We start from the raw sequence: 21374 nt of genomic DNA on the forward strand, positions 1-21374 counted from the left end.
CTTTCTCTCTTTCTCTCTTTCTCTCTTTCCTCTTTCTTTCTTTCTTTCTTTCTTTCTTTCTTTCTTTCTTTCTTTCTTTCTTTCTTTCCTCTCTCTCTCTCTTTCTTTCTTTCTTTCTTTCTTCTTTCTCTTTCTCTTTCTTTCCCTTTTTTTCCTTCCTTCCTTCCTTCCTTCCTTCCTTTTCCTTTCTTTCTTCCTTCCTTCCTTTTTCTTTCTTTCTTTCTTTCTTTCTTTCTTTCTTTCTTTCTTTCTTTCTTTCTTTCTTCTTTCTTTCTTTCTTTCTTTCTTTCTTCTTTCTCTTTCTTTCTTTCTTTCTTTCTTTCTTTCTTTCTTTCTTTCTTTCTTTCTTTCTTTCTTTTTCTTTCTTTCTTTCTTTCTTTCTTTCTTTCTTTCTTTCTTTCTTTCTTTCTTTCTTTCTTTCTTTCTTCTTTCTTTCTTTCTCTTTCTTTCTTTCTTTCTTTCTTTCTTTCTTTCTTTCTTTCTTTCTTTCTTTCTTTCTTTCTTTCTTCTTTTTCTTTCTTTCTTTCTTTTCTTTCTTTCTTTCTTTCTTTCTTTCTTTCTTTCTTTCTTTCTTTCTTTCTTTCTTTCTTTCTCTTTCTCTTTCTTTCTTTCTTCTCTCTCTCTCTCTTTCTTTCTCTCTTTCTCGTCTTTCTCTATTTCTTTCCACATGTTTGTACAGTCTACATTGTTTATTTCCATATTTCCATTGGCTTTTTCAATAGCAATGGTATAAAACTGCGGAGTGTGTTTGTGTAAAAATACGTCTGATATAAGACCTCAGAAATTTAAGAATGCAAAACCTACATCAGATTAGACTCAGCTTAGAGTCATCTTCGCTTCAGGCTTTCTTTAGATTTTTCCCGCATGGAAGATCATTTAAATTAGTTTTCCTCACAATTTTTTCTTTGCCTTTTTTAAAAAAATATGCAAATAAGTGAAGTTTAAATTCTGGTATCTTATACTTTCTACCAATTTGTTCCTGAAACAATAAAGTTTTTTCCCCCAAACTCAGAAAAGGAAAGTAGTTTTGTATCTCAGCCATCCACTAGAGGACTGTTCTAGTGATCCAGGACAAATTTTTAACAGTTCTGTTTAATTATTTCTTTGTTCATCAGGTATCTACAGGGATTCAACAAGCCAACACGAACATTGTGAGCTTACAAAAAAAAAAAAAAGTTATAAATTTGTCCCTCTGGACTTTTTAATTCCCTTCTAGAAAGAAAGAGTGACAGTAAATATGGAGTGATTAAAAAAAAATGGTTTGTTTAACAGTGACTTTGCTGCTACTCAGACTTCCTTTGGCCCCAGTGAGTGGCAGATGCCAGAACGACAATATTTTCCATTTTTTTGAAGAGTTTCCAGGTAGCTCTGCAAAAGTAGTTGCCACTGCACAAGTCATCTACTTGTCAAGTCAACTTTGGAATGTGTAGATGTCTCAAGCAAATATGTCTACATATTTCATGAATGTGATGGAACTTACTTCATGTTCTTGGGGTAGAATGAAGTCTAGAAGGAGGATCAAGACACTTACTGAGAAGGTAGCGGTTATTTGCACAGCCAAGACACTGGTGTTCAGTTGGTCCTGAGCAACGAAAGCATTTCTTATGACAAAGCTTTGCAGGTCTGAGTGTTCTGGTCATAGTACTCAGTATGAGAACAGTATCCAGATGCCACACAGTGCCCATTGTGGCTCAGGATCAGGCCATTTCTGCAAGTAAGGCAGGCAGTGGAAGACGAACAAGTCTGGCATGTCCTATTGCATGCTGGAAGGGACAACAGTAGGAAAGTCACCATTTCTTGTTACATTTTCAAATTATTATTTCAAATTCAAGGAGCAGCCTTCATCTGAGGGTGAGAGGCTGAGGGAAATGAGAGAAACATCTGCTCCTATATAGTCAAACCATTTATCATTTTCAGACTTATGCAGCCAGTTCCTAAGATTTCCTTTTGCTCTGGCACTGCTTTTGCAGAGCAGTGGTTTGCAACATACTGTCTCCAACTACACTCAGCATTTTACCAGAATAGTTGCTTAGTTTGCTAGTAACATTGAACACATCTAGTTTTGATATCTCCCTCTCTGGATTTTCTCTCTCTCTCTCTTTTTTTTTTTCCTGCCTTTGCTATCCCCTCAATTGCCAGGACACTGACAGCCATAGCCATCGCTCTCAGGTCCTTTAGGAATCATCTTTAGCCAGTCTACTTGTATCTCTGTGCCATTCTGGAGAAAACAACAGCTGCCAACCTTGACAATCTTCTGTCTCTTTTTCATAATAAGTCCCTTCGGGGCAGTCTTCAAAACACATGCCACCATAGAGGACGAAGTAGCTGATGGCACACACTCAGTACAGTCATCTGAGTCTGGTCCATCACAATCCTTGCAGTGTTCATGGCAGGGAAAGCAGTGTTTTTCTCAGCATAGAAGTGGGAAGGGCAGTCCTCCACACACTTCCCTTCGTGCAGGAGGAATTCATCCATGCATTCTACAGAGAACAACAACATCAGGTAAGAAAAGGGCGGATAATTCTGACTTCAGTAAGTGAGGGAGTGGAGAAATCCTAGGAAACCCCAAACCCTGCAGTACATGTCACAACAGGACATAAGTGGACAGTTTGGGAAGGTAGTGCTTTCTCTTCTAACTCTTCCCCTCCAACTTGCCCATCATGGCACAGCCTTCATGAAGTATCTTCTGTGTTACATTAAGGGTCTGAGAAACCAAGTCAGCTGTTTGGCTTTGCTCATATTAACTAAACCATGCTGCTGCTGTGTACAGGTGGACTTCTGCTGCAATACTATATCTGTATTATTAACTTCCTGTGAAATCAGGGATGTTCATATCTGAACTTGTTTTTTTGTTAAAATATGAATCTCGCTGGAATAGTTGACCTGGAGTTTTGGCTTTGCATAAAGGTCAGGTTCAGCTGCTAATATTATTATGAGTACTTGATTTAGTAATGTTGTTTATATTTTTCTTTTCCTTCCATGTTTATGTTTCCAGAATGGTTGCTCAATATTAACTATCCTGGAAATTTTTGTGCGTAGACTAAGATTCACCAGTATATCGAAGCTTTTTCTAATCATGCATTACTAGATATGTTTCATTAGAGAACTTTCATTCTCCACCATGAGTAGTCATTGGCAAAAATGGCAAAGAGATTAAACATTCAACCAAACTAGGAAAGAAACATTCTTATTTCACTGTGGTGTATGTGTGTATGTAAGTATTTAGGCATGGATACACTAAATCAGCATCAAAAAAACATAAATCTCTGATGGACTACAGGAACAGGGAAAGCGTTGTGAAACAACTTTACTTTTTTTTTTTTTTTTTTTTTTTTTTTCTTCTTACAGATCCTTTGTCAGGTCTGTGTTTCCATCAGTCTGCTTCTAGACAGATCTAGATAGATTTAAGCCAAGTCACAAACAGTTCTTTGTAATACCTTTGCACGTTTCACTGTGAATGCACTCCTGACACATTTCGGGGCAATGTTTACAGATTCCATCAAAGGCAAAATGTCTCTCTGAACAGGTAGGTTTACATTCCCACTGCTCCAGAAGCAAAGGACTTTTACAGGACTGACATTTGGTGGCATTTCCCATGCATGTCTTACAGGATTCACTGCATTCCTTGCAAGTCCCAGAGTCATTAAAGTATCCCCTATTGAGTGAAAATAATCACAAAACAAAGTGTTGGTCAGTGTACATTTATCAAACAGTCCAGGCTGTAATAATCATAAGCATTTGTGAGACTATGTGACATTCCCAGCACACTCATTTCAGTGGATCAAACAGGTTTCTCAAGCCAGTTGCCTGTTCTCTACTCGATTACATCCCCTATGACTGCAAGCAGAAAACCTGCATGTTAGTACCATGAAGGGAGGCCTTCCCTTCATTTTGTACCTACTCTAAGGGATGCTGGACTTCCTTTCCCACTGTTTTCTTGGTTTGTCCCAAGAAAAAACAAACAAAACCACAACAAAACCATAATGTCTAAGAAACACCTGTATCTGGTGGCAGCAAGCTGGAGACAGGGAAGAGAGAGCACATTTGATGGCATCGGTGGTGTGAGAGCTGCTGTAGACAACCCATGTTGTGACTATTAGCCATAAAGAAGACTTAAAAAGGAAGTCGGCCCGTGTTTTAGGAGACGAGGAATAAAAGAAAAGGCTGGATGCAATCCAGTCTGCCTACACCATCAAAACCAAAAGGTTAGAAGATAGAGGGAGAAGCAAGTCTGTGCTTTCAGATGATTGTTAATCCATATGTATACAGACTTTGATTAAAAATACAGAAGAAGTTGACTTAGAATGCAGAATATGTATTTCACATTAATAGCCCTGGCTGGGCGGGAGAAAGGGGGAAGAAAGTCCTCTCCTTTCCAGAGGTGACTTGTGACTTTCCCAAAGACCGGCTGGGGAGATGTGTTAGGAGAAAGGCTAGAGAAAAAATAGAAGAGCTGTTCCTGCCATCTATTCTTATCTTACCTCTTTTTTACTCCTGACCTTTGTCATAATTCTGCAACTATTTCTCAGCCTATTCTCTTGTTCCAGTCTCAAGTACACATCTAGCTCAGTCTTTCAAAATCCTCTGTCAGAAGTTATCAGTGCAGCAAGTCAACCCTTTCCATCCCCTACAATATGCTCAAAGTTCCAAACAAACACTAAAAAAAATCCTTCCTTAATCCTCTGCCCCAGTGGAGAGTAGTTAAGCCTGAAGAACTTTGTCAGAGGCTGAAACCAGAGTTTAAGTCTAGTAAACTTTGCTGAATAATGCCTGGAAAGACGTTATTTATAGCCTGGAATTTGGAAAAAAATGGGGGTAATAGCAACTGAAAAGAGTGATGATATATGAAAAGGTTTAATTGTGTTATATTGAAACTGTGTGGGGTAAAAGAAGCAAATGAATACTGAAAACAAACATATTGCCACCAAAATATTACTTCGATTTTTTGACAGAGTTTTTGTTTTATATATATATTTTTTTCTGGACTAGAGTAGATTTTAGTGTAGCTACTTTGCATTTGCCCTGAAGCACAATGATCAGAATCTGCTCCAGTGGCCCTTATTGACTTATGTGATAAAGTTAGCAGGAAAGTACTGCCAAAGAATTTGTTTTGGTAATAAGAAAAGCAGAAGCTGGACATTTTTCTTAAGAGAAAGAGTAACCAAGCAAGATCTTCATACTGCATAGCACAGTTTTTATGTATATATTTAGGTGTGATGAATGTTAACAATGAAAGCACACACAACAGGAGAACCTGATATAGTCAAGTGCCTGATCCAAGCCATTGCAATCAAATGGGAATCTTTTTGAATTTAATTTGTTAGAGGAAAAAGCAAGGGATGTAAGCCAAGGAGAAACATCCCTCACTAGGCACTATATTTCCATATCAGGACTCTGAGACATCCACCCTGTGGGTTCACACCCATACTCTGAGAAAAGGACTGGTTAGGAGAAGAACTAGAGGCTTACTGCCAGCCACTTCAAAGTATAGCTGAAAGCACTGTGGCCTTATTGAAGTTAGTGGGACCATCTGTCACAGGATTTCCTATATAGTTTTACTTTTGAGTTTTCACTTCTCTAAACCGTAGAAAATGCTGTTTACTCAGGCAAGCTGAAAATGACTTTTACCTTGTGGTAGTCTCTCGTAGGTAAAGTTACATTAAGCTCCCCCTTGAAAGCTTAATAATGGATCAAAGCTATGATGAGAAGCAGCACAGTGAGGAAATAAGGAGCAGTCGTGACGGGAGCTACTTACTCAGGGCATTCCTGTAAGCATCTGCCTTTGTGGAGAAAGAAGGGCTGGTCTTGTTCAACCTGACACTTCTGGCAGTGCCAGAGGTCGGAGCACACCTCGCAACTGTCCATGCACATCTCGCACTTTCCACTTTCAACATTGGCAAAAGTTTGTTGAGGGCACTGGGAGACACACGTGTCATGGATAAGAAAATTTCCTGACAAAAGAGCAACCCAGGTGGGGAAAAACACCAGTTAGAACTATACCCAGAAGATTCCTGTCTTGGATGGATATAAAAAATACTTTCATCTTCCTGGAAGTTTGGATTTTTGGTGCCTAAAAAGATGAATAAAACATTCTCTAAGCCATTTCCCAAAGTATTTTGCTCATCCTTCACTGAAATTTAAGGTTAGGAAGAATCATCAGGATTATCTAGTACATCTTCCTGAATAAATCCCTGTTCAGTAATTCCTGCATCATGTCTACAATACAAAAAAGAGAGAATAGGTACAACTTGCACTTCACTTCCCCCCCCCCCCCCCCTTATTTCTAAAGGCATGTGCTTTTTTCCTAGCTGATGCTTAACTTCAGCTCCTGATTATCTGATTACCTATGCTTTAAGCTGCCAATCAATGAATGAATGACAATAAATGAAAATATTCCCTTGAAGTGTGTAAGACATAAAATATTTTAACCTCTTGCAAAACCCAAAGAAGAGGAAGTCTCTTACCTTCTGGACATGAAGTACACACTTTAGCAGATTTGTCACAGGTCCTGCATGAAGGATCACAAGATTGTAACTGTTTATTTTCATCTGGAATGAAAAGAAAAAAAGTTCTGTTTTTGACAGTCTTACAACAATTTTTGTTGTTTCTGTTGTTGTTGTTCAACAGGGAGGGAATCCTCACCTTGGAAAGGCTTTCTTATGACTTTTCCTAAGCTGAATTTACAATGTATGTTTGAGTTTTTGGAATTCTGTAACTTGGACAAATTGATGATTGTGTTCAGCTCCACACTCTTAAACAATAAAATAGGAATTGTAATAGATCAAAACATAAATATTATCCTGAGATTCATTAAAGCACTGTTCAAACTACTCACAGCAAACAAGGACAACAATTTAGCTTAACGTTATTAGTTTCAGAGTAGTGCTCCAAAATCAGTTTCTGATCTGTAATCCAAAAAGACTGTGAGCAGGAAGAGGAGGAAAGTATGTAAATTTTTGGGACTTGTTGTAGCAAGGTATTTTCATGGAGACTTTCTACTAGCTGGTTGCTGAACACCCTCACTTTGTATCTAAGGGAGAAAACTCTGAGAAGGAAAGGGAGCAATATCAATATTTGGAAAGATGATTGGTGAAATCATTCTGCCCAGTGTTATTGCCTCCTATTTCCCTCTAAAAGAAAGACTCTGGCTGTGTGTCAAATTAAATTTTTATGCCTGTGGGAAGCTAAGACCCTGGTTATGCTTTGAATATACTTTATTCAATGCCAAGGAGATTTGAGGATTGTACTAAATACACATAAATTTTGTTGTAGAATATGATAGGTCTCACCATGCAATTCTGTACTTTGATCCAAGCAGACATAATAATGGGATAATGAATGTTTGATGAAAAATTAATAGTGGGCCAGTGGACTGAAGACAGTAACCTTTTAATTTTGCTGGAAACCAAAAATAATAAAAAGAGCAGACTAAGCTTAGCACCTCAGCACACCCATCTCATCCTGCCAATTAAATACATGTAATTTCTATAAGTTGATGGGCTGTATAACATATCACTCACTTTTTTGTTCTGACTGTCATGACAAAAAAAATTTAAATGCTGATATTTTGAATGAAATTCATAAAAGCAAATGCTTTGGTTAAAAGGAAGAGAGAGGAGAAATGGAGTCATATGTGGATCCCTTTCCTACAAGGGGAAACACTGGGCACTTTACTCAGCAGAGAGTCACTTGGTAGAAAAGTGGATATGTGCATAATAACCTGGCACAGAACAGAAGGAGAAACAGTAATAAGAATAGTAACGATAATTGTTATTATTGAAAATAATAACTGCTAAATGAGCTGAGCCATGTCTATCTCAATAAAAGAGACTATTCCCTAGCTTCCTTGAGCTTTTTCCTCAATTACTGAAAAAATCATTAACAAGTGTCCTTCTTGATGTCATCTGTAAGAATATAAGGAATATTCTGGAAAAGCTACGTTTGGTCTTAATTTTACTGAATTGAGCAGTACTTAAGTTTTCTATTCTCCTATTGTTATGAATGCAAACCTTTGCCCTTTTTCTGCTCTTTAAAGAGGTTTCCTACTGATCTGTATGTCCTAAGTTTTTTACTTTCAGAGACTTTTGGCAATCTTTGAAACAGAACATTGCTTAATTGATGATATATTGAACAGGCTTGTAGTTTTTAGTTGATGTCTTTCATTTTGACTCTAAAACTGTGGCTTACCCTCTGTTCCTGATGCCTGCGAGCAGTTCTATATCATATGCTGCTCTATCAGTCACTTTGATAAATCTTCAAGATTTTCCTGCTGAAGGTGTCAAAGATGTTTTCTAAATATGTAGCAAATACAAATTTTCATTTTCCTCCTCAACAGCTTTACATCCAGCTACCTTACTATGGCTTATGTTTTATTTCTTTGAAAATCCCTACTGGGCAGTTTTAAGTGCTGTAATTTAGTACCGGCTATGTGCAGGAAGAAGCAAGCCAGAAATATCACTTAAGTATGTGTTGCCATTGAAAAAGGACCTTGATCCTGGCAAGAGATTTTTGTAATATAGAAAATAAATAGCAGTAAGATAAAGTTAAGCAGACAACTTGTTAACTACCGCTAAAGAATGTTTAAGCTAGCTCATTGTTTCAAAACATTTCACTCCTTAAAATTAAAAATAAAGATAATTTTTCAGTGAAGTACCTTTTACTTCCATTTAATATTTCCCTTTGGCAGCGTTTGCAGCTTTCTGCAGTATGTGCTAGTCACCACCAGAGGGGAACGTACACAAGCAGTTGTGCTTCTGACGTTTTGCCAGGGAGACAGGCTTTAGCTTTTCAGCGAAATGTAAGTCCTTAAAAGACCCAGGTGGGCAACTGGTAGAATTTTAAAATTTTAAAATTAATTGATCTACCTTTTATAAAATTATTATTATTATTATTATTATTATTATTATGTATTTATTATTCTGGACAGTTAAAATTAGTTTTTCCTGTGACAGTGTTCTTACTGGCTCTTACTGGCTGGAAATAGGATTTCATTTATTGAATAAATAAATAAATAAGAAGAAATTATTAAATATATTTTTTCTTGCATAATAAATGTTCCAAAACATTTGTATTTTGCTACAGAAACCTGTGTATGCTACTTCCAAGAACAAGCTTTACCAAGAACAGCCTTGCAAAGCTGTCAAGAAAATTGGTCATGCAAAATATATTTTCTTGGCCTTTGCACTGGTGATAAATGAAAGATTCAACTGACATTTTTAGGCTTAAAAAAGTCTTCCACTTACCAGCAAAAAATTCACTCAGCGCAGTATGACAATTGAAATTGCCTAATGAAGCAGGAAAACTAATTAAATAACTACTGGCAAAATTGCCTCCCTTCAGGGAAAGAGTTTGGTGGCTACCAGAAAGAATTGCCAGCTCAGGGACTTCAGCCATCTGCTCTGACCTGTCACTGTTCCTTACACACGAGCAAGATAAGGACAAATAAAAGTCTCAGAGAAGGACAAACAAAATTCACAGCTCATTGTGAGCTGCTTGACCTTCCCTCCCCAGCCCCCAAAAGCTACCATTATGTACCTGGGAATCTTAGAAGCTTTCCTTTAAATTCTTTTCAGTCTGTAGCTCTTATGGTTTGTTGCAAATGAAACTTCTAAATGTGGATGTTGTCGATCTGTGATGTAGAATTGCTAACAACCAAAACTCTAAAAATGGGATGTAGGGATTGGTCTATTCTCCTGTGTGCCTGGTGACAGGACGAGGGGGAATGGGCTAAAGTTGCTCCAGGGGAGGTTTAGGTTGGATGTTAGGAAGAACTTCTTTACTGAAAGGGTTGTTAGGCATTGGAATGGGCTGCCCAGGGAGGTGGTTGAGTCACCATCCCTGGAGGTCTTTAAGAGATGTTTAGATGTTGAACTTAGTGATATGGTTTAGTGGAGGACTTGTTAGTGTTAGGTCAGAGGTTGGACTAGGTGATCTTGGTGGTCTCTTCCAACCTAGACAATTCTGTGATTCTGTGACTCTGAGAAAACATCATATTCTGTTATTATACTGTTCTGCATTTTTTAAATTTATTTTTTATTAAAATTTATAACCTTTTCAGATCTACCAAGCTAGTTTTATCCTTATGTTTACAGTCTTCCTTGGGTTTTTCAAACTAAAATGCCTTCTATTTAGTCTTATTCAGGCCAGAATCTGACTCAATGTCACACTGATTCTTGTTCCTTTGTCAGAATGAGTAACAACTTTGACATGTATCCAGCTCAATCTCCCTTATTCCTTTATGGAAACTGAGAAACTGAATCTTACTGTGCCACTACTTGAGCTACGGTTTACTGTAGCTCTGCAGCTACCATAGTGCTCTGCTCATTCAGTCTAGTCAAGGGCATATCAAACTGAAAGACTGCGGGAAAACTGATATATATATATATATATATATATATATACATATTCTGTATACATATATCTATATTCTGTTTTTGTCCTGGTTTGGTTGGGATAGAGCTAATGTTCTTCACAGTGGCTAGTATGGTGCTTTTTTTTTTTTTTTTTTTTTCTTGTGATGAACACAGCGCTGACAACACACCATTTCAGTTGTTACTGAGCAGTGCTTACACTAAGTCAAGGACTTTTCTGCTTCTCATGCTGCTCCGTTGGTGAGGATGTTGGGGATGCAGCAGGAGCTGGGAGGGGACACAGCCAGGAGAGCTGACCCAAACTGGCCAACGGGATATTTCATACCATATGGCATAGTACTCAGCAAGATAATCTGGGTGAGTTGGCATTACTCAGGGATTATCTTGGTGGTGAGCATTGCATTATGCATCACTTGGAGGATTTTTCCTTGTCTGTGTTCTTTCCCTTTCCCTTTCCCTTTCCCTTTCCCTTTCCCTTTCCCTTTCCCTTTCCCTTTCCCTTTCCCTTTCCCTTTCCCTTTCCCTTTCCCTTTCCCTTTCCCTTTCCCTTTCCCTTTCTATTTTTTTTTTGTCTTTCTTATTAAACCATCCTTATCCCACCTCATGAATTTTCTCCTTTCTGATTTTCTCCCTCACCGAGCTGTGGGTGAGTGAACGAGTGGCTCTTTTGTGCTCAGCTGCCTACTGGTGATAAACTGTAACAGTTTTCTTTTCTCATTTGAGTTTGTAAACGGGACATGAAAGACACAATGACAGAGTTTCTTGAAAACTAGTGCTGTAAGATGTTAACTGTGGTCTCCAAACTGAATTAATGAAAAAAAATGAGTGAAATTCTAGCTCCATTAAATTCAATGTCACCATTTTCCCCTTCTTTTTACCGAAGTGGTTTTACTTTGAACTGTATCCCAGAATTCTTCAATTTGATTTTAAAGAAAGATTAAATGAGTTCTCAAAAATATTCAGGGTGAAAAACTTAGGTCTGTGTGGAAAGAAGTGGTTGTTCTGGAAAATTGAAGGCTTATTTAAAAGAAAACAAAACAAAAAAACATCAACACAAAAAGCCCTCCAAAACCTCAAGACCAGAGGTCAAACCAGAGAAGTGGACATATCTAAAGAGTCACGGCTTTAAATATAATGGCATTTGAAACAGCTTATAGTCCATCCTTTAATCAGTTTAAAGCCACAACTGCATTGTAAGGGTTCTTGCTAGGATATATTCATCCTCTCTTTACTGTTCATCTTGTTCTCTCTACCCACTCTTTATGGACAATGTACTTAATGACAGGTAGTGCAAGCAGTAAGTGTTCATATGGATAAAAGTTGGTTTGTTTTCTTTTTTTCCATTTTAGATCTTATATATTCATGCTCTTCTCTGAATAAATGGGGGACCTAAAAGCTTATATTTTTAAGTTGCTATCAAAGTAGCTACTTGTGCACATTTGTAATTGCAATGCTCTTATCTTCTAGTTAAAAAAAGACATTGAGTTCTACAAGGAGAGTATTTTTGCAGTGTAGAACCGTGGCACAGTTGCTGCATTGAGGAATGCAGAAGGAAATGTGCATCCATATTCCTTTTAGAAGGTGACCTGTCTGACTTTTACACTGTGTAGCGTGATGTGATTTGAATATCATCCAGTTGAGATGCTACCTAGTTTGTTAGATTTTATTCTGCACATGGCACTGGCCTTGAAACACTGATACAGTCAAGAATAAAAAGAAAACAACAACAACAACAAAAAAATGTCACATATATCCACAAGGTGATTACAATTACATAGACACGATAAAACATAATGAAAACAATATACTTATGCAATAAAATACTAGCCCTATCCCATTTCAAAGGCTTATGTGAACTGTAAATTTAAGGAAATTATGGGAGTGCTGAGAAGTAAATCACAAACTGCAATAAACATTAATTCACAATCTAGTTATCTTGTAACAACCATAGCATTATTTTACAAACAAATAGCTAGAATATGAAATCGGCATGCCTAAGAACGTATTGGATAATGAATCATTTTTTCTTGCCTCTAGCAACTTGAAATTTCACATTTGGATGATGCTTAAAAAGGTCTTCTAACTCTTCCCATGGTATTCTAATTATACACTCCAAATGTCGTAACATTTTCTCATTTGTAAGACTATGACCCCTTCTCTTCTGCTTCTGATTTCTCTACTATCTTCTACCCACCCCATTCCATTTTTTTCCTTACCCATTCTGAGACCTTCATATGTATATCTGCATATCTGGATTAAGGTCAGAGAACCTTAATAATCCTTTTGAAGCCTGAGTTACTGTTTTCTTTCAACCAGAACTCTTCTAGCATGATGCATTTTTGCTGTTTTTGTTTTACTCTATATTTAGGAAAAGGAAAATATGCAAGATTGATGCAGTTGGTCAATGGCTGCTTGTGGGAGGTTGCGTTCATTATTGGGGGTGGTATGTAATAGTAAACAGAACCAGCTGCTATTTAACTGCATAATTTACTACAGCACATATTATCTGCATGTAAAGAAGTACATGTTCCGTTTCGTGTTTGCATCAGAAACAGACCTCATTCCACATCCATTTTTTTCATTTTGTACTTTTCAGAAATATGTGGTAGACTAAACCATGTAACCAAGGAATGAATGAATTTTTAGGAAGCAGTATTTACAGTGAACAGGCAAAATGAAGACCTGACTGTAATTTGCAAAACATCTAATCCAGTTGAAAGGGTGTGTGTGTTCACTTGGTGAATAAAGCTTACACTAGTGTGTCTCCTGGCTTCCAAAGTCATTTCATCATCTGGTACATGAGATAAAATACAGATGTTTCATGCTAGAAGCACAGAGCTCGATATCTTTTTTTTTTTTTTTTTTCCCCTTGGCTTGCCCTGTCTTTTTAAAAGCCTATATACCAGACAAGGTCTGTTTCCTTATTTCAGACCTGGATATGACTTATTAATGAGTCCTGATACGAATCAAACTGTTTGACCAGCAGAGTATGCCCTCAAAGTTGATATCATTTTAGTAAGTTGTTATTTATAGAACATTTTGGGTTTTTGTGTATGCTCAAAAATATTCAAAAGACCGGTCTATCATTTATCCTTGCATAAATATATATATATATATATATATATGTGAAAGCTTAAACAGAGAAAAAAAAGTAAAAAAGTATTTTATATCCACAAAGGTTTAATCCTCCCTTAGATGGACCAGTCTCTCAAATTGCAAAGAAAGTCAGACCGTGTTGTTTTCACCATGGCAGGCTCTGTTGTCCTGCCCTTGAAATTATGTTCACCCCAGAACCAAACAAAACTATAGCCGTTGTTTCCCAAAACTCACTTTGTCACATATGGTAAGTCAACACAATCACTAAAACCACAATGGAGCCCACTGAATCCATGTGGCTGGAAGAGCCAAAGGAAAATGGCTTCATTGTTTGTAAACACAGTTCAGGGTCTAATGCCTCAGCTTTCTGTTGTAACATTTCTGAAGAAAAAGAGTAAATAGAAGACTAACATGGTAAAAGCTGACGTAAACTACTGGATTTGGAAATTTTGGCTGTCTTCCTAGCTGTGTTTTCTTCCTGCATTGTCTGGAGTAGGGTATATACTAAGGATGAGTTTGGTGTGATTTCATCCTCCCACCCATGACAGGGGCGAGGTTGTTTATTTCATACTTGTTTCCCCACGCACAGCTCAATCCCCCAAAGTGTGAGGACTAATAATCGTCTGGTCCGTATTACTTAATTAGAACAACTCATCAGGCCACCAAAGCTCAGAGGCAGCTGTGCCATGCTGCTGCACTGAAGTAAATGTGTCAAGGATACCGAGCACCTAGTGGAAAATATATATTGATAAATAAGCAGAGAAGATGAGAACCAAAAGCCAAATCTCTGCCACAGTCTTGCCCACATCAGACTGGTGAACAAACGTAGAAGTATTTTTATATCACCTGAAAAACACACAAACTTCATGGAACATGCCCATGCTGCATGGCAGGCTTCACTTTGAAACTAAATTTGACAACAGAAGACAATGTTTTACCAAGAAAAATCACCCTGGAGACAATCAAAGTAGCTGTAAAACAAGTTAAAGACTAAAAAAAAATAAACTGGGATAAAATATTTGGGGATCTGCCCAGAGGAAGAAGTGAAAAACTGGGGAAGTTACCACAATTTTACATCCATCCAAATAAAAAAGAAATAAAATTCTTAGTTCCCATAATCCGATTCAAAATATATAATGGAAAAGAGGAGACCCTATGGAAATGTTTAAGAAGACCTGGAGAGGAACTGTTGTCCCAGGAGCTTTTTCTGTATAGTTATGCCAGCCCAAACCTTCACTGACTGTCAGTTTCAAGATGTAGGTTTTCATCTTACCTTTTCCTGTACTGAATATACTGTGGCACATTGCTAAACATGGCGGTAAAAGACAGTGGCTGCCTCAGCTACATTTTATTGGTTTTCAGAAAACTTTAGCCAATAAAGGAAGACATTCTAAAAGATACTGAAACTCTGTTAAGTTTTTTTTTGTTGTTTTGTTTTTGTTTGTTTGTTTTTCTCTTATAAAATTATCCAGGTATTTTGAACCCTCATCCGAGTGTGAAATATAATGCAGTTTCTAACTAGGAATCACCTTATTCAAGTGATAGGAATCTAACTAGGAATCACCAGGTATTACTGGTGTTAAATAAACGTATTTTGATCCTTCCTGATTCCTTCATTTTTGTTACGGATCGTAAGTATGGATTTTCAAATATAGACGACACAGTTGGAAACCTGGACTCAGCTTATAGCTGCCTCTTGAATGTATCAGCAAAAGAAATAAGTGAAAGTGTGATTTTCTAGCCAAAATGCCAATCATTTAGATTTCATTGTTAGTTAGCAATTTAAAATTACTTTTTTGGGAGAGGTGATCCTAGAGTATCTGAGCAAGAAACTTCATAAACTGTTGATAAATTTAGTTATTCAGGGTGAAGCTTCAGTAAGACAGTGACATCATCATTAACATTTTGACTTGAAGGGTACTACTGTTCGAAAACTTTCCCTGTTGAGAAAAGGCTCAAGATATCACCAAGTTCAATGTCACTTTTTTAGCAACTGTATGCCATAGCTGCTGCCACGCTGTAGAGTCTACCCAAGAGAAGGTGAAGATCCTCCAGCCAGGTTTCCTGGACTCCTGTCACCAACTACATCAGGGAACAAGTGGCTTTGGATCAGTCATTAATGCTCAAACCAGTACAGCTCAAAGAGAGATATATCTTGAGGTATGAAATGCCCCTAAGTAAGTTTAGCTTTAACTATTGGAGAGAAAATGAAATAGTAGGCAAGGTGGAGATAAAATGTTTCCACTGTACAGTAAAGCTGTGTAGAGACCTGCATCAGCTGCTTGCTCAGAAGAAAACAGCTGACAATGAATCACCTTATTTGACAGTGTTAGAAGTAGACAACCAATAGCTAGACCAAACCACAGATGTGTTCTTTCCATGACACTGATTCAGAGTGTCTCAGATTGGGAAAATACCCATCTGGATGAAATACAATGAAATGCATGGAGGAGACAAACTTTTTGTTAATATCTCTTCTTTCTAGATCTCTCTGATCTTTTTCTAATGTGAAGAAATATTGTTTTTGATGCAACATTTCTCCATAGATAAGCAATGACTAGAAATGGTCAATATTTTTTCTTTTTCTTTTTCTTTTTTTTTTTTAACACTATATTAATTTTTGATTCAAGTCCATAGAGATCTAAGGATAGCCATTCTTTGAAGTGTTTGAGTCAAATAAAGGCATAGGAGTCGGAAGAAAAATTGTATTTGATAGAAAAATAAATCTGGAAGGGACCATAAGTAAGATAGTCTCTCACTCCACTCAATAATCACCCCGTCAGATGTTTTTTATCTGTTCTTAAGGAGCTGTACTGATGGAAATTCCCAAATGTCCTCACAGAGTCTACTTTTACTCTATTATTCATTCCATTTGGAAGTCTCATTTTTTCCAAGGCCAATCTAATCTCCTTTTCGCCATTTTAAGTCCTCTTTACTGCACATAAATAGACCTGATCTCTTCCACTCTTCTTCGTGATTATGTTCCTCTTGGCCTCCCCATTCAGTCCCAAGGGTCTCATTTGTCTGAGTTTCTAATTTTAAATATATATGCACACACATGTATATACATATATATATATTATTTTTCTGTAGACTTCTGTTATTCCTCACTGTTTCCTGATATATTGACCCACTTCTTTCTTTAAACATTGTGCCCCAAACTGAACCTATTATTCCAGCTGATGCCTTATGACTGTAAAGAGTGAAAGGATTATGTTGGTTACTTTTCTCTTTGTTTATTGTGATCAGACAAGTAGATATTGAAACTCTGGTGGAAATTTTACTCTCTGTTGGAGGGTATGGTGTACCTACCATTTTAAGGTGTCACTTGCAAGCCTGTCTAGATTCACTGTGGTGCACAAAGTTTCACTTAAAATGAATTAATTTACCTATCAAATGAGTTTTAATTTGCATGCTGGGTGATAAATTCACCATTAGCATGGCCTCATTGGGTAGTGTAACCCATTCAATTGTACTTTCCATAACTTATATAATAGGAATGACAAATACTGTACAGTGGACTTTTCATTTAATGCTTTCTTAACAAGAAATAGATGACTGCACTGGAATGCACTTGCAGATGTTTTATTAAAGGAAAATAATTTAAAAAATAGTACAAATCATCCTCATCAACAGCTTTTAATTTCAAAAGCATTTTCCTTCCAATTACATTATTTTATTTGAGAAGAAAATAATAGTTTTCTCATCCTATAGATGAGCTAACCAAGAAAGAACTGATACTTTTGTGAAAGTATGGAAATAGTCAAGGTAGGACAAGAACTCATAATGCAGTTTTACATTGTGTATTCGATCTCTTAGTGGTGCATGTAGAAAGAGGATTGAAAACAAGAAATGTTGCTGTTAAATATGCACTATACACACACATTTGATTCTTTCTAGTTTCCTTCAACTTACATTCACTAATGTGTAGAGAATCGATGGCCAGATAGCTGTTCTAAAACATAACCTATAAGTCTCCCAGTATAGGAACTCCCAGTTCCTTATTTTTATAACTTTTATTTTTTAAAATATTATCTTTTAAACTCTTTTCTGTGCAGATAAAATAACTCCCAGTATTTTAGAAAAGGAACACAGAAGTTATATTAAAATGTTATGCTCTTTGCAAGGAGATGAATTTCAGTCTGTGATCAAAGCAATATTTTTAGTCAGTACAATTGTATGTACTGATGAAAGTGTATTTTCACTCAGACTGCATGATCTTGATGTCCTCTTTCTAAAGTTCTTAGTAGTCTTCAGAGAAACAGAAAAGATTAAGAGGTCTCTTGCAACTTACCATCCCAGAATTTCCCAGTGGGTTGATAATTTCTTGGATCCAGGCACTGTCCATGAGACAGCAGGAAATCTTTTTTGCACCCAGTGCAGTTCTTGTAGCTATACCCAACACAGGTTTTGCAGCTCCTATGGCAAGGTTCACATTCTCTAAACATGTCATCATTGAAGAAGCCTTCTCCACACTCAGCCACACATGTGTCACCTGCAACAGAAACAGAATCTAGCATCATGGTGTCAACTGCTAATCATGACAAGAAGGTACCTCACCAGTAGACCTCTCTGTCTCCAACAAGGAAGTTTAAGACAAACAAATAATATATAAGAATATCTGAAACTTTTTTTAGATATATAAACTATATTTTTAATGTGAACCCTAAATTCAGTTCAGCTGCATACACAATGCTCATAAAGTCTTCAAACCAATCTGCACTGAAATTGGTATCTTATTTTAAAGCAAAGGACCTGATTCTGTGAAGTGTTAAATCCCTCCAGCCTCTTCTGTTTGCCATAGGAGAGTTGTGAATTTGAGAATTTGAGTCCAGACTAAAAAGGAAAATGTCTAAGATACTTCCAGGTATATGCCATACTTGTTACTTTGCTTACCTGAGAGATAAAAGCCTTCCTTACACAAGTCACACTTATCCTTGTCACATCTATCACAGTTGCTAGGACACTGTCTACACTGCAGGGAACTTTCATCTCTGTAGGTATCTTCTGGGCAGTATTTATAGCAACGCTGTTTATACCTATAAGATAAAGTAAACATAAATGGTAAATTTCTTTTGAGGTTAATGAGTTTGTTTTCTGTCTGTTTCTAGGTGTAATGGCAAAGCTCTTTTCTCACCCCAGTGAACAGAAATTATTTGAATTATTTGAAGTGCATTTGTGGTTAGCTCTTCAATTTTAATAAGTCATATTTCCTGATATCAGAATTCTTAAGTATAGCAAATTTGATATTTTTTTTAAGTGTATACACAAAAACGAATGTTTGCTTAAATTACTATATTGTGGGTCAAAAGAGATGACCACTTGTGTAAATGTATAATCCAGTGCTACAGCTGACTGTCTTTTCAACAACATTTCTTCTGTCACAGTAATTGTTACAGAGATATCTCTTAATACTCTCTTTGAAAAGCAGTAAGGTTCTTTCTTTCCCTCCATTTAATTTTTTTTTTTCTTTCCTTAACCTCCTTAAATTTTTAAGTGCCTGCTGAGCTGCAAATACCAGAATTGGGCACAATATACTAAGAGCATACTAGTTCCAAACCCAGAGGCACTAATTAACTTGTATACATTTTCTGTTCAATATACCTCTCTTTATAAATGCAAAGATCAAATCAGTCCATAAGGTTTAAATGATCTTGATAGTGTATGATTGGCTGTTTTTTCACCATTTCCCAAGCTTTTTTCAAAGTTACTGTTCTCAGATAGGCAATACTTAAAAGGAGTGGGACAACATAAACAGCACAGATTTATGTGGTTAAGCACACATTTTTGCATCAGAAAAAAATGTACAGGCATGAAGAGCTATACTCACATGTAATAGTTCTGAATGCATGCTATGCAGATTCTTGGGTCATCTGAAATTAAAAATGTGCAATTATGTAAATAATATTCAGAGATAGAATGAGAATGTTAAAAGGTTACATTGTGACACCATTTTTATGTTAAAATTTCTTACATTAAAATCACTATAGTCATAATTATAACATGATTTTCTCTGAATCTCTGCTTACATTTTTTGGACGCAAGCTCCTCCACAAACAAGTTCTAGTTTTTTTGTTTTGTTTTGTTTTGTTTGTTTGTTTTTCAGTGACTGGTTACTTTTGAGTCTTATTTTTGAGCACAAGTCACCTAAAAAGTGATGAGTAATTAAGAAGTGCAGTTCTGAATAGCAGAATCTTCCCAGGAGCTCAAGTTGGACAAAAAGTCTAACTTGTAATACAAGGAGACAGTGAAGTATCCAAATCTGTAGTTTCAACCTATTTGTTCATTTTTGGCATGTCTAAAAGCAAACTTTAAAAAAATATGTAAGCAATCCTTTAATCTTAAAAGTTAGACCAACACTTCTCTATATAATGGGAAGGCAAGGCTTTTTATTAAACTTTTTCATCATAAAATTAGTTTTTGCATTCAAAAACTTTGTTAAATGAACAAAAAAAGTGCTTTATAACTTCTTAAAACTGTTACAATGATGGGTATGGCTTTATGCCCACATTAAGGGAAGAGTATTTTCTGTAACCTTCCTCTATCTTCTGTTAGCTTTCAATTTCTTTTACCTTCTCAAGTATCCCAAGGGGAACAGAGTAGAAGGAAATGGAACAACCTGGCCAAATGTATTTATAAACTATGAAATGTCTATAAATTATTTTTGATATTAATAGTACTCACAAGACAAAATTTTCACTGAGTCTGTTTGAATTTTGTATACAATAAATCACTCTTTACACATGTAAACTTATTAGGCAACTTGCATTTGGTTTTGTAAGTAGTTCTAGCAATTTATTTATGAGGTGTAAAGCTTTTCCCAGAAATGTTGCAGATCTGTGAAAATATTCTGTTTGCTGTTTAGAGCACAATCAGAAACAACAATCACATAATCTAGTGTTCTTTGGATTAGGTTTTATATTAAAAGAGGAAATACTCTTAAAATATGAAAATATTTTCTATGAAGTCCTCTGTTACTTCCAGATAAAATACTTTTGGTTTGTCCATGAGTTCTTTTAATGAGATACTTTTTTTTTTTTTTTAATTGCAATTGAAGACAACTGCATTTTAAGCTTGTTTAGGAACTAAGAGAAAACATCTAGAAATGAATGAGTAAAAATAGTTTGTTAAGATTTCAGACTAGGATGCATGTTGATGAGAGGGGAAAAAAAAAAAGGTATCACAAACATCTAGAAGGTGCCTAATCACTCAGAACCTTCTTGTACCCTGCTGCTGACATACAAGCGTAGGCAAAATTGCTGATAACAAATAACCTACTAGAAGGCCACAAATATAGTAATAGCTAGTTTGCTGTATTTCACTTGGGAAAGCACTGAGTCTTTCTTCAAACCTAAGATTTTGGAGGAGGGCAGAATTCCTTAATAATTTTGAAAAATGAAAATCTCAGAAAGTTATAGAAGCAAAGCGAACATGATGAAAATTTTGTCTCATTTAAGTTTTCAGCAATAATGAGAAAAATATTTTTTGTTGACCTTTCTGATGACAAAACCAAGGGGACTCTGAAGTTTCTAGATTGTTTCTGAGTGAGTGGAAGTAATGCGTTACCCATGGGCCTCATATGCTACTCGGATGGTGAAAGAACACTCATGGGGTGTTAATGCCAGTCTAACCATGGCAGGTATCAGGGATTTGTTTGCTTATTGCTGCTGATAGCTTTGTGTAAAGTTATACATCTGTCTCTTTTCTGATTCCAGTATGTAGTCAGGAGTTAAAATGGAATGAAGAAATTTTACAGTTTCTGATTTATTATCCAATAAACTTTTAAAACAGTGAAGGATTGCAGGGGGCATACATCTGGCTTTCTGATTAGAAACTGTGAATTTTCTGAAAATACTTATGTTTTAAGATATGTTTTTTCTCTGTCATTCAGAGTGCAATTGAGGTTAC

The 21374-nt window shown here is 36.4% G+C and overlaps 1 protein-coding gene across 1 annotated transcript in view; it reads right to left on the reverse strand.

Annotated features, from left to right (window-relative positions):
- Positions 1–1168: 1168 nt before the first annotated feature.
- The window catches only part of LOC308185184 (proprotein convertase subtilisin/kexin type 5-like), a gene marked incomplete at its 5' end in the record, with an annotated part of 37721 nt that continues 17515 nt past the window's right edge, over positions 1169–21374 (reverse strand). Inside the window, 11 exon segments of the mRNA XM_080572974.1 lie at positions 1169–1610; positions 1612–1763; positions 2243–2332; positions 2335–2409; positions 2412–2480; positions 3438–3655; positions 5756–5951; positions 6465–6548; positions 17761–17961; positions 18363–18505; positions 19297–19339. Of these exon segments, the coding sequence (XP_080429100.1) occupies positions 1482–1610; positions 1612–1763; positions 2243–2332; positions 2335–2409; positions 2412–2480; positions 3438–3655; positions 5756–5951; positions 6465–6548; positions 17761–17961; positions 18363–18505; positions 19297–19339 (1400 nt within the window). The 3' untranslated portion in view covers positions 1169–1481.

The sequence above is a fragment of the Anser brachyrhynchus genome (genome assembly GCF_964034855.1).
Source record: "Anser brachyrhynchus genome assembly, chromosome: Z".
Lineage (NCBI taxonomy): Eukaryota > Metazoa > Chordata > Aves > Anseriformes > Anatidae > Anser > Anser brachyrhynchus.